This window comes from Ixodes scapularis, unplaced genomic scaffold, assembly GCF_016920785.2.
Source record: "Ixodes scapularis isolate PalLabHiFi unplaced genomic scaffold, ASM1692078v2 PGA_scaffold10__122_contigs__length_95168666, whole genome shotgun sequence".
NCBI classification, from domain to species: Eukaryota; Metazoa; Arthropoda; class Arachnida; order Ixodida; family Ixodidae; genus Ixodes; species Ixodes scapularis.
The window spans coordinates 52,145,072-52,158,059 of NW_024609836.1; the positions used below are offsets into that span (position 1 = coordinate 52,145,072).

The 12,988-nt window shown below is 47.7% G+C and overlaps 1 protein-coding gene across 2 annotated transcripts in view; it reads right to left on the reverse strand.

Annotated features, from left to right (window-relative positions):
* Positions 1–452: 452 nt before the first annotated feature.
* LOC120848907 overlaps positions 453–12,988 on the reverse strand; it is a 186,331-nt gene continuing 173,795 nt past the window's right edge. For both annotated transcript variants that reach the window (XM_042288329.1, XM_042288330.1), the window contains one exon: positions 453–3,493. In XM_042288329.1, coding sequence (XP_042144263.1) covers positions 3,473–3,493 — 21 coding nt within the window. In that variant the 3' untranslated portion in view covers positions 453–3,472. The remainder of the gene's footprint in view (positions 3,494–12,988) is intronic.

Genomic DNA, 12,988 nt, shown 5'->3' on the forward strand with positions numbered 1-12,988 from the left:
AGAGTTAAGAGGAGGATCGCTGGCCGAATGGGCTAGCGCATACCAGCTCGGAGCACGTGGAGCCAAAGCTCGAGCTGCAGAACCCAGGGACCCTGAGCTCAATCCCCACCCCTGCCCGTTTCGACCTGGATGAGCATCGTACCGGCGTGCGGTCGTGTATCACTACTGCGTGGTGCACGTTAAAGACCCCAGGCTAGCGGCTGTACCGCACTGGCTAAATTGCTCATCTACAGCTGAGAGACAAGTCACCGGGACCTTTGAGAAAGACGAAGTCCAGGCTGTATAAAAATATACACACACCCCAATTCACGAGTTAAGATACAGCCGCTGAAAGATGTAAAATTTAATGTGGAGTCGGTAACTCTTTACCTGGGTGTAGAATACGATCCCGCACGAGGATCTGAAAAGAATGAGCGCAGCGCAGAAAGAATGAACCACACACGAGGGCAGTCTTTTCATTGTCCAGACATTTAATGCCTCACGAAAGAGTGGGGGGAGGAGGAAATGGGGAATGGGGCGGGAATAAAGTGGTTGGTGATGCAATACATGGGGATGGGCTCTTCCCACATATACTGAAGTTTATAATACATGCTGTTCCTTCCGAGTGTGTATATATAGCGATTTATTTATAGTATTTATATAATAGACAAAAAAAAATTAAAGTCCGTACTCGGTAGTCTCATGTCGATTTTTTTTTTCATTCGCTTTTTTTCATTCCCTTTAAGAAACGACTTGTGCTTGGTAGCGGCTTTTTTGTTTGTTTTTGTTTTACTTGAATGATCTTCAAAGCAAAACCGACACACACATGCGCACATACATACGCTCACGCACGCGTAAACACACACACACATACAAGGGTCTCTTCTCTACCTGGCGCCGTTTTTTTTTTGTTGTTGTTTGTTGTATTTTTTTCAGCTTGGAACTTGCTGCCGCTTGCCCGAGCAAACGTGTCAAACCACACTCGTCAAACTCCGAAATACTGGAACGCTTTGCTATCTCTCGCTCTCGCTGGCTTTAGCCCGGAACACCCCGGAATCCTCATTAAAATATAAGGAGAAAACCTTAGGAACCTAGGCACGCAGCCCCTGCAGCTTGTTCAAACATTTTTTTTTTTGGCCCATTCTTGTGGCAACAAAGACCCGTTTTTTTTTTCTTCATTATTTTTGTAGAAAGACGACTCAAACCTCGCGTCAGTTATTACCGCCGTAGGAAATCATTTTCTGTTCCAGATTTCTTTATCTCGCGTTTTCTTCACTATAAGCCCGTTGATAACCTTCTCTCCCTTATAGACCCACCCAGGCCTGACGTCACGCGATTGCGGTGGCGCTGCTGTCGGGCACGACGGATGGAGCATACGGTTTACGTGACACTGGTTTCTGCGCTTGCGCACTGGCCACATCTGGCGTGGCCGAACGCGGGCTTCTTTCTGAACAGCGAGGCGGTCTATAGTCCCGAATATCTGCTAAAACAAGATAATAATAATTAAAAAAACGCTATTTTATTTTTTTATTATTTTTTTGTTGTCGGGTCGTTGCGACGGCGAGAGGGGTTGGTCATCCTGAGGTTTGAAGGCAAAAGAAGGTACCATCTGAAGTCGTCGTACGTTCACTCTATCACCTCCTTTATCATACCCTTTCTTTCTGTCTCTCTCTCTCTCACTCGCTCGCCAGCTTTCTTTCTAAAAGCAGAAGAAAAAAAAAAAAAAAGCACCCCCCACTTTCAGGAGCCCGCGTCGGGGAGGTCAAAAAGGCCAAGCATCAATATCGCTGAAAGGCTTCTTTGTCGTCGTCGTCATCGCACATACACGGCAGCAAGGAAAATAATTCTTTTACGAAACAATTCAGAAGGCATCTACACATTCTAAGGCGACTCGCTCTTCTTTTAAAAGGCGGAACAGGCGCCTTACCTCTCTTCGTTCTCTTTTTTTTTGTGCTTATTTTATTGGTTATTGTACGACTCAAAAAATCATCATCATCACACCTACAACGGCTCTTTTCTTTCTTTTTTGTTCCCTCCTCGCGTAGGCTCTTTCGCGCAGCAAAGTCCTTTCCTTGTCTACCGAACACTCGTCAACGCAGTTTGAAAGACGTAGATGAAGTCAAAATAAAATGTGACAAGAAAAAAAAAAAAAAAAAAAGGAAGAAAAAAGGTCAAAGGTACGATGATGTATAAGAGGTCAAAACCGCTACCAACATACTCAGAACTAAAGTATACTAAAAAAATAAAAAAAAAGGAGGGGCTAGAAGGGGGAATTGTCCTAGCTTGTCCTAATGACACATCATCATCTTCAACAGTCCGATGACTACTCATTCTTCTTCGTTCTCTCTCATCATCATGACCACCACCATCATCATAATCTCTCTCTCTCTCTCTCCGATGAACTTTCACTGTCGGCACGCTTTCCAAAATGCACACCCCCCGTATTTTCTTCTGCTTCTTCACCAGATGTGGTGGCGTTTGAAGGGAAATAGTTATGCGAGGGGATTGACTAAGATGAACCTTATGTCACGGTTTTTGTTTGATTTTTTTTGTTTTGTTTTGCAGTTTTGTCTTTAGCCCCGCCAACAGCGGTCGACACCCCACCGCTTGCCGTGAAAACAAACAAACAAACAAGAAACAGAAATAAACAGCAAGCCACACCCCTACACACTTGTGTGCCTCGTCCGCTCAATCTCGGTACTTCAAACTCTCTCTCTCTCTCTCTTTTGTAGGGTATAAATCTCTCCTCAGACAATTCGGTCCTCGTCTTGTAACACTGTCGACGTCAGCGCCATCCTATAAAGCGACAACATCGTTTCCGACGTGACAGCGTCACGACTCCAAGAAGGCTTTTTTTTTCTTCTTCTTCCGCGCCCTCGAAAAGGCAGCATACAAAAACAAAGACTAAGAAGATAGCAACATATAATGAATGGAAAATTAAGAGATCAAAGTGAAAAAAAAAATGCAATAGCGACACAAAAACAGCGCAAGACGCAACAATCTCACCATTATGTAAAAAGCACGTAAAACACAACGTGAAAAAAAGACAAAAAAAAAAAGATGGCGAAACAATAAAGTCAAACACAAACACGAGTTCGCACTTTGTTGAAGTCCTTGGTAAAAAATTGTCCTAAGCTTTAGTAGTATTAGTAGTAGTAGTAGTAGGTGTTGTTGTTGCTTGCTTGTAGCGCGTCTTGTGTTTTGTTTGCGTCCCGACCCCGCTGTTCAGAGTCGCACCGACACTTTTCCTCGTTTCCCTGGATAACGCAGGAGGGGACGACGTGCCGAGGTTTCCTTGCCTTCCCGTCACTCATTCCGCACCGATCTTCTGGGCGTCGTTCTTCTCATCAAACTTGGTCACGTGACTCTGACGTGAAGTCGCACCACACACACACACAGACACGGTCGGTCTCCTACGCCAGACTCCCTTGCGGCTGCTGCTGCTTCTCTGCCGGCCCGCACCTTGAGCGAGTCGGAGGGGGCGCATCCCGGTTCACAAAAGCTTCACCCTGATCTGCAAAGACACAAGAGAAAAAAAAAAGAACCGGGATTAAGTCTCTGCTATCCGTTACTACGATAGGAGTCAACAAAAGCTGACACAGTGGCCTAGTACCGTTCGTCAACACCATCCACATTACCGTTTGTCAGTACTGCTCACACAGTATAGTGTTAAACCGTACCGTTTACACCGTACCGTTCACATGGCATCGTTTTGTCAGTACAGTTCATACTACGCACCGTTAACGCAATACTGTTCAGACAGTAGGGAGGAGTTTTAGTAGATCGTTCCGATCCCGATACGCGATAACGATGCGACGCATTCCCGAAGGCGTCCGCCGAGAATAGAACACCTTTATCGGAACGATCCACTAAAGCTCCACAGTAACCGTTTTGACAGCACCGTTGACAAATAGGGAGTTTTAGTAGATCGTTCCTATGACTCCGGTAACGATGCCCGATACTCCGCCGCCGCCTTTGCCCATGCGTCGTATCGTTATCGGGGGGTATCGGAACGATTTGCTAAAACTCTCTCGTACTGTTCAGACAATAGAGAGTTTTAGTAGATCGTTCCCATGACTCCGATAACGATATCCCGATACTTCGCCGCCGCCTCCCTTGTGCATGCATAGTATCGTTATCGGGGCTATCGGAGGTATCGGAACGATCTACTAAAACTCCCTAATACCACTTGTCAGTACCGTACACACAGTAACGTCCACAGAGTATTTATTGTTCACACCATACAATTGACACGGTATCTTTTGCTTACGTAGCGTAATGGTAAACCTAGTTTAGCAAACCAAGTTTGAGGGTGAGCGACTGCGTTGCGCTTACTTGTAACCGCTTACAGCGAGGAAACCTACTAGCGCCATCCACCAGATAGCAATGGAAAACTTCCGATTTCCGTATAACTATGGTCGGTGACAGGATAGGAAGATGCACCGCCTCTAGCGCGTGCTCGTGGCGGCGCTACTACACGACTTCAACGTGTCATCAATTTTTTTTTTAAATATCTCTAAATATAGACTGAAAGCTCAGCAGTAATTGCGGGATGACATCTACGCGCAGTCTATGAGAAATGATCGCTTATAACACTGTTATAATTATTTCCAGCAACCGGTAAACAAATAACGAGTATATATATATTTTATGAGCTTAGATGTGGGGAGCTTCAATTATTTTTTGCAACGTACATTTTACACGATCAAGATTGGCTGTCTTAGCAGCTTCTCGTCCTGAGCATGCGCTCTAGGCAGCGCCCTCAAATATGGCGTCCAGTAAATTCGCACATCAATCGCCTTCACGAGGCGTTGACGTCACGCGCTCACGGCGGCCAATCGCAATGTTCGGAACGTGCGACAATAGGCACGCCTCTCTTTCCCCAAGGAACTTTTCGACCAAGGATAATGGCCGTCCACAAATTGTCCCACGGTTCGCGGAGTGCGAGCCATTACAATCGTCCCTACACTAAAGTAAAAACAGAACAATGTCGTGCGGGCTTAGACAAACACGCTCCACGCGCTGGGCCAAGTGACGCTGCCAAAATTAATGGCCGGTCGCCACGGCTGACAAAACCGACAGCTGGTTCAATCTTCCTCATAACCCCCCTCCTCTCCCTCTTCCTCTCTCTACATCACCGCAACTATACTCCGCTTCATCTTATGTTGGACTGCGACAGACGTCATACGTCGTCCGAGCCAATCCAGCGCGGTCAAAACGTATCACGTAACTCCCTAAGGTCACGTGACACTAGCAAGGCGCTGGATTGGCTCCTGGCGTCCGGTGCGGTCCACCGTAACATACAACGGAGTATAGGCCTAAAGTGACGTCGGTACTCGTCACTCCATCATAGCCCCACCCTTTCGCCGCCTTTCTTTTTTTAATTATCTGCTAGTTCTGTCAGAACTTTCATCAGTGCGCTAAAAGAAGCCTTTGTATAAATAGATCGCTCGTAATGGAATTTTGGGCGCAGTCGTGGTTACTCCCCTCATAGACCTCGAGCTACCAGGTAACGGCCAACCCTGGCGTATACTTGCGGCTGGAGTCACCGAATCCCGGGGAAAGTAGCGCCAGTGCCGTCCCCGCTTGTTAGCCGTACGCAAACCGACGCTAACACATACAGAGGACCGAAACGTCGCGATGGGATGGGCTGATGATCGCTCTCATCACTATTTCGGTACCTTCGGATCTTCGAAGCTCCGAAAAGCTAATTTTGAACCAGTCGTACCAATATCGCTGTAGGCAGCGTCGTTTTTCTGAAAGCGCTCGTCGCCATTATGAGCGTCTTTGTCGCTGCGTGTGCAACCAATTTATCGATCATGCAGATCTTCACACGGATCTCTTTTACAAAGATATTGTTTTCCTTGCGCCTTTGGAGACAGCGAAACTTGTTTTGCAAGCCGCCAAGCCCCGACGCCACGTGTGGTGCAGCGGAAGGAGTACGCCCCCCATTTAACCGGGCGTGTGGGTACCAAAATCCCGCCACACAGGAAATGTCTTTATAAGGCAATCAGTCACTGGGAATTTTGGATTGGCCTACCGATTAAGAACGGAGAAGTCAAAGAGAAACTGATGATTCCACGAAGCAAAACGGGGACGATACGGGAAGCCTGGCTCTACCTTCCCAGGACCCAGTGAGTGCACTTGGGAATGGAGACAAAGCCAGCTAGCTTTCCGTCTACTCACTAATCCTTCCAACCAGAGCTCGCTGTTCCGATGGTCCCGCGCGCTCTCTGGCGTCGTCCTCTCCCTTCCTTTGTGCCCGCATAGAATCGAGCTCCGTGTCTGATCGGCATTGGCGTCGGTTTGGTGGACATTTACGATTAGCCAACTGCTCACAATGACGTCTACAGTCGAATTCATTTTGAACTCATCAACGGAAATAGGAGTGGTGCCAGAATGCCATCTTTGACGGTGTTGGCTTAACAATGCGACCACTCCAAACTTCTATAGCTTTCTTTCTTTTCGCACACTCGAAGGTATGGTTTGCAAATAACAAGTTGCCGGGACCAGAACACGTGACGTGATGGCAAAGCAAACGTTGGCCCTGAAGTCAGGAAGAGACACCGTAAGAGGGCGCCACCGCAACTTCTTGACGCTAATAAGGGTGAGCATAGTCTTCTTGAGTGACTCGGAATATGGAATAACTCGGAGATTGATGACAGACGTCGAGCTGTCGAAGGAACCTAGTCTGATGTCGGTTCCATCCCCAGGTCAGGGGCAAGCCTTCTAAAACACCCGCTGGGACGCTGACGGTAAAGTGCGCATAATGAGGTCCTTTGCCACGAATCCTCAAAAAAGGACAGCTCCCAGACTGGGAGAGGAGTGATAAGTAGCTGCCTATCCACACGTAGCAAAAAGAAAGTATAGAAAGAGCAAGCGCACGCCAGGGAGAATCTCAGCGTCGAAACAAGGCGCCAAACTGGATCTTCACGACTAGGTTTTCTTCCCGCGCGCAACAATATCATAACAACGAGCGCAGGCGCCACTCGTCTCATAACAACGGGAGACCGGCACGGTGGCGACCGTCGTGAAGCAAAAATCGTGCACAAGACCCCCCTTCATCGTACAAGGCCAGCTTGCCCTTTTCTTCTCCATCTTTCTTTTTGAATAGACAACGAGCGAAATGCACGCAAGTAAATAGAGAAACAAGGTTCGCCATTTTGCGAGGTCGTGCTCTGCTCGGAAGCTCCCCATCGTGCAGGAGAGAAGGCGACCAGGAAAGGTTAGAGAAGGCTCCTCTCTCTTTCTCCGTGATTGACGGGCGACGGACCAGTGCGGGCACTTCGCGCTACCCTCCCCTTTGGACATCAAACCTGCCCAAAAGAAACAAAAAAAAAGAAAAAAAGAAAGAAACCTCTTTAAGAAAAAGCTGGAAAAAAAAAGAACGAGAAATGATAATACCGTACTCATAAAAACAATAATAACCATAATAAAAGGTGCAAGGTTCGACCCTAGCGAGACCTGTGTGGAAAAAAAAGACGCTCCCAGTATGGCTAAAAAAACAACAACCGGTTGTCAGCACAAACGAGAAATGTCTAAAGCCCCAAGATCGCAAATACTGCCTAAACATAAAATTATGGAAAATAAAGACTAACAACAAAAACAAATGTAGCCGCTTCTTTTTTTAGACTTGTTCTTTTGGAAAGGGAAGGCCTCTTACTTCGTGCACTCCTGTACTTTTTGTCTGCAGGTTTTCTGCCTTTTTCGTTTATCGTTCCCTTCTTTGTGTATTTGCTCTGTTCAGCTCAGCTCTCGCTCTGTCCGTGTGAAGGACGTCGTAGAACACCCTCTACGAGAAAACGCGAGACATTGGAACGAGACGGGGCACTCCAACCGAGTTTGGACACTTTCGTCTTCAAGCTACCACCAACGGTCGCGTCGACAAAGCCAACCGTCTTTGGATTTGTTTCCGGACTTGTCTCTGGACATGTTTCCGAATTCGTCTTCTTACACCGACGTCTGGATGAAGGGTTGGGGGGGGGGGGGGGGGGGGTTGATTGTCCTCCCAAATTGGACTAGGGATGTGTCGTTCGAGTGACATTTGGATTGATCTTTGATTAGCCCTTGGATTGGTCTGGGACCGCCTGTCTCGGGTGCACTTTCCATTCGTTTTGTTGGAACGAAGAAGTAGTCCGACATTTGTCTTCGAATAAGGTGTTTTTTTAAGGTTCGTTTTCGAATCGATTGGTGAACTTCTCTGTGGATGGAACTTTCTATTCCTGTGTCTTTATCCATACTGAAGTCGTAGTTACAGGGCTTATTAGGTCATTTTATGCGTTCTTTGAACTGAAATTTACATCGGTTCGGGGACTTGTCCTTCCAATCATGGCCGCGTGCCCACTCAGTCTAAAGGCCGGTTCAGACACTTGCGTTTGAGTGCGTTTGACTGCGTTGCGTCGAGTGCGGAAAGCTAGTCACCGGCACATCTGCGCTTCGTATGAAGCGTGGAATCCAATCCAAGGAATCATCTTGGCACACGATATAAGCAGCAGGGATGTCCTGGTTTCTCGCTGCCGCAACGTAGTCAAACGAAGTCAAACGCAACTGTCTGAACCAGGCTTAATATGTTGTGTTTTAAAGCGATCACGTGAGAAGGTACCCGACCACTTCATAGTTCCGATTAAACGCCACGACACAATTATGTTCAGCGACACACAGCTACACTGAGTTAAGGGGGGGGGGGGGGGGGGGGGCATTCCGCGAATATTAATCGCAGTATTACCGAGGAAACAGTGGTCACGTCATCTTATTTACTCAATTTGGGATCCCTTCCCGCAATATGAAAGACAAAATTAGTAGCAACATTTACACAATATATAAACAAACATATATTTGCTTTTAGAGATAAAAAAGTTTTTGAAAACCATATACGCAACGAATATTGCCTTCCTCCTCCGCCAGTATGCAGCAGCTCGTCTTCCAGCCTTCCATTTTTGTCCACCGTCGTGGACTAAAACTGAACCCATCTCGCGACTCCGGGTACAAGTTGCATATATTTACTTCGCGCAGCGTATTAACTATGAACAAATCCATTTTGTTCTTCTTTTGTTTAGATGAAGGCATTTATGGTAATCGACAGGATAAGAACGAAGAGCGTTTCTTTCGAATGTTCGGCCTCCACAACTGGCCTTCCGTCGTGCTTTAGCTGCGCTTGCAAACTCGAAACTCACAAAACGCTGTAAACTTTTTTTTTTTTTTTGCCGATTATATTTTGTAAGTGAGGGACTAAAGCGCCCTCTCAGGGACGTGTGCATGTTTCACCACTCGGCACCTTAGCTGCCCCTGCTACGTATATGGACACTTATTCCTGAATACTGCATTCTTCACTCCCAACGCTGCTGCCTATATGGTTAGGAGACGCCGAGATCGTCTCAACGTGGGCGAATGAACACATGTACAAAACCAGTTCATGTAATATTACGGAGACGTCAGGCAATTTTGAGAAACGCACGCCTGTTTGAGTATTCAATGGTACCTTAGCGGCCCTCGCTACGTATATGGACACTTTTCTTCGAGCGCACTGCATTCTTCATCCCCAAACTTCGGACCCGCTACACCGGGGAAAGCAAACCCACTATCGCAGAATCGCGCCGGTCATAGTCACAGAGCACGGCGGTTCCTTTAACCGGAGATCGCTGTAACTGACGCTGCTGACCAGTGTGGTTAGGAGACGGCAATATCGTTCCAATGTGGGCGGCCCACGCGCAAACGCCTGTCGCATCAAAATATTTTATGAGATGCGTCCGTTCGGAGCAGCAGAAGAGCGGCGGCGGCCAAATGGCCTTTCCCGAATGTTTGTTCCGAACGCACAGGGTACCCCTTCGGTTCCGTTAGCGTCCATTTCGCGCCGGCGGCAGTTATAGTATTGCCGGTCGGATAGAAAGGAAAACGAAAAACGGACTGGGATGGGGACATGCTTCGCAGCGCATCTAATGATACCTTCCTGCGAGAAGAGTTGTGCGCGTGCGTGAGCTCGCCGCCCCACCTTGCGGGGGAGGCTCGCACGTGCTCCGGAAGGCGCGTGAACAAGGGAATGCGGACCGCGAGTTCGTCTGCGTCTTGCACAGGGGTTGGGATGATGTCAGAACGGCAAACTTTTATTAGCTGACCAAGAAAAAAAAAAAAAAGTTTTGCGCGTTGTTTCTACATTACGCAAAAATAGGCATTACCGGATTTCGTTGTCGGAGGACGACGCGATGCTTTTGGTGTTGGAAACGAGTAAACCCTTGATAATATGACACACATCTAATCTAATATATATATATATATATATATCTTGGTTCTCCAGATAAAGGAGGAAAGTAGTAACGGTACGCGAGGAGCCGGACTTTCCTTTACTACAGTGCTTGAGGTGAAAACGAGCATAGGGATCTTGCGAACGTTTTGACAAACTTGAGGTTCGACTGGTTCGCGAACCTTTGACCTTTTGGAAAAATTAGTTCGGCTTTATAACTAAGTTGCCCGACAACTAAAAAAAAGTATTTTCCGAATACTGACACAACTAATGCGTAAAATAAGACTCTTCCTTGAATATCCCATAAAGTGATTACCAACATTTACTGAATATATAAACAAGCATATGTTTGCTTTCAGAGGTTTAAAGGCTTTTGAAAACCATATTCGCAACAAATATTGTCGTTCTCCTCCGCCAGTATGCAGCAGCTCGTCTTCGATATCCACGCATGCGCAATATAATCGAACTTTTCTCAAACTTTGGGACAAGAGTTCGAAGAACGTCGAACCTATACTCCGTTTCAAACATCGCGTGCAACGCTGGGAAAGCTACTGAAGTAGTGCGCATGAAAAAACACACAAAATTGTGTTACTCCGCGAGATTTCGTGGACGAGCGGTACAAGGCGCTGCTCTTGCGATTCCGACATCTCGGTGGCGGTGGTTCGAATCCACTTAGGGCGCAAAGTTTTTTTGGTTTTTTTTCTCGACCGATTTTTTGTGCAAGATTGTGCGTATTGCGGAAGTGCATATTTCAATTCCTCTTTTCTTGTTGATTTTATTTATAAGAAGGTAGACTAGGGGCTGGCGTTCCGCTCGAACTTGCGCCGGCCTGGTCAAAACGGAAGAACGGTCGAGATCCAGGGCGTCTCTATTTAAAGCCGTTTATTTACATGGTAGCGTGAAAATCAGAGAGTACCTTGAGAGTGTGGTGGACGGTCCTTCATATAACGAATATTGTGATTAGGGGACCGCACTGCCATCGTTCAGACGGCTTGGCATTCCCTCACGTGATGTGACTTCATGGAAGTTTCCTCCAGAGTCAGAATACTCGCCGGTGTATGGAAGAAGTCATCCAGACGGCAGTATCTCGGTGCTCTGGTGCCGGCGCCCCGATGAACCGGGGGTGATTCACAATAGACGCGTACACAACACACGGCACTCGAGATCAGGATCGAGTGTTGTTTCCTTTTCGAGGAAAGCAGGGGCCTCGGAATACAGACACGGGCATGTGCGTCATTTACTTAGCCGACCAAGGTTAGGGTGCCTCAGGCAGACGGAGCCGACCATGGTTACGGTCCCGCAGGCAGAAGAACCCAGACGCTTCGGCATGCAATCACGGGCACCGCCTGCTGTAAGGTCCCGCAAGCAGACGGAGCCGTAGGCACGATTCATCACCGACACAGTTCCTTCTTGACGCTTGTTTCACTTTGAAGCCATAAGGCCGATTTCAACACCAGAAACAACAGGTGGCAGTTCACAATACTGTCCGCGTGCTCGGAACTTTCACGTTGCGAGGTCTTCGCTTCGGGGACGCCACCTTGCCAGACACTCCGGTGTCGTTACTGACCGTCTCCAGGACCTCACGGACCGACGTCTCCGGGAAACACGTTCTTGAACTCGCGTACACGTTGGCGATCACCTGCTTGCACTTTTGCGAGATCTTCACACAACGAATCTTCGAAAATATCCGAGCAGGAAAAGAAAGCTTCCCGCGTAAGACGCCATCTTCACGAAACCGGCGAGGCAGGGGCAGCCGCACAACCCGAAAACCCGAAGCGAGTGCGAGTGCCGCACGAACGAAAACGGAAAATAATTTGGAGTAGTTTACATTATCTTTTCCTTTTTATTGAAAAAGAATCGGTGTTCCCTCGAAATCATAACGCCACTATTAGTTACTAGCTACAAAGATGTACACTTTTCGACTTTTTTTTTTTTCAGAGGCCGCACTATTTTGTGGAGCGAACGTAGTCGCGGTCGGCTGTGCAAACCGGCGCGCTAGCTTTTGACTACGTTGCACGCTATGTTTGAAACGGAGTATAGTCGAACGTGTACCCTAGTGCTCCGAGTGTTCGCAGACTCGTAAAAACCTGACATCACGATGCCATCAATACTAAAGAAACGAATGACGAAGCTCGACGAAATAAAGATCCGGGAAAAGCAAAGGCGCAGGAACGCGTACTACTGCCGCACCAAACCTTGCCAGTAGTTGCCTGAACAAAGAAACGTGGCAACGAAGCTCTCCACACCAAGAACTTCCTCCTCCACAACCCACAAAGTCATACAAAAGAGTAAAACAAAAATAAATAAAAAGGAAAACCCTTACGACGCGGTACTACTACTATCAGCCAGCCTGCCCCTCCCCCCCCCCCCCCCCCCCCCCCTTTGTTGTTTTTTGTTTTGTTTTCTTGTTTCTCGTTCTCGAACTCCTAGCACCGTTCCTTGCGCGGAAGCAAAACCTTCGCCGCTGAGAGGATCGGCTGAATCAGCGAAAACGCCGCAACTCAGCCAAACAGAAAGAGATTGGGCGATAAGTGTCGGTAGTACAGCGCGCGAGCAAAACAGCCCGAGCGCAACGAAAGCAGCAAGGCCAAAGTCAAAGTGAGGAAAGAAAAAAACAAAACAAAAACGTCCTTTCCCTCCACGAACCAGTCCCCCTTCACTTCCCGCGCCGATAGTGCGCGATGCCACCGAGAGATGGCGCCACCGAGTGCCAAGGCGCAGTCGAGCGATTCGACTAGGCTGCCAGAGAGCGGCGAACGAACGACAGGGAAC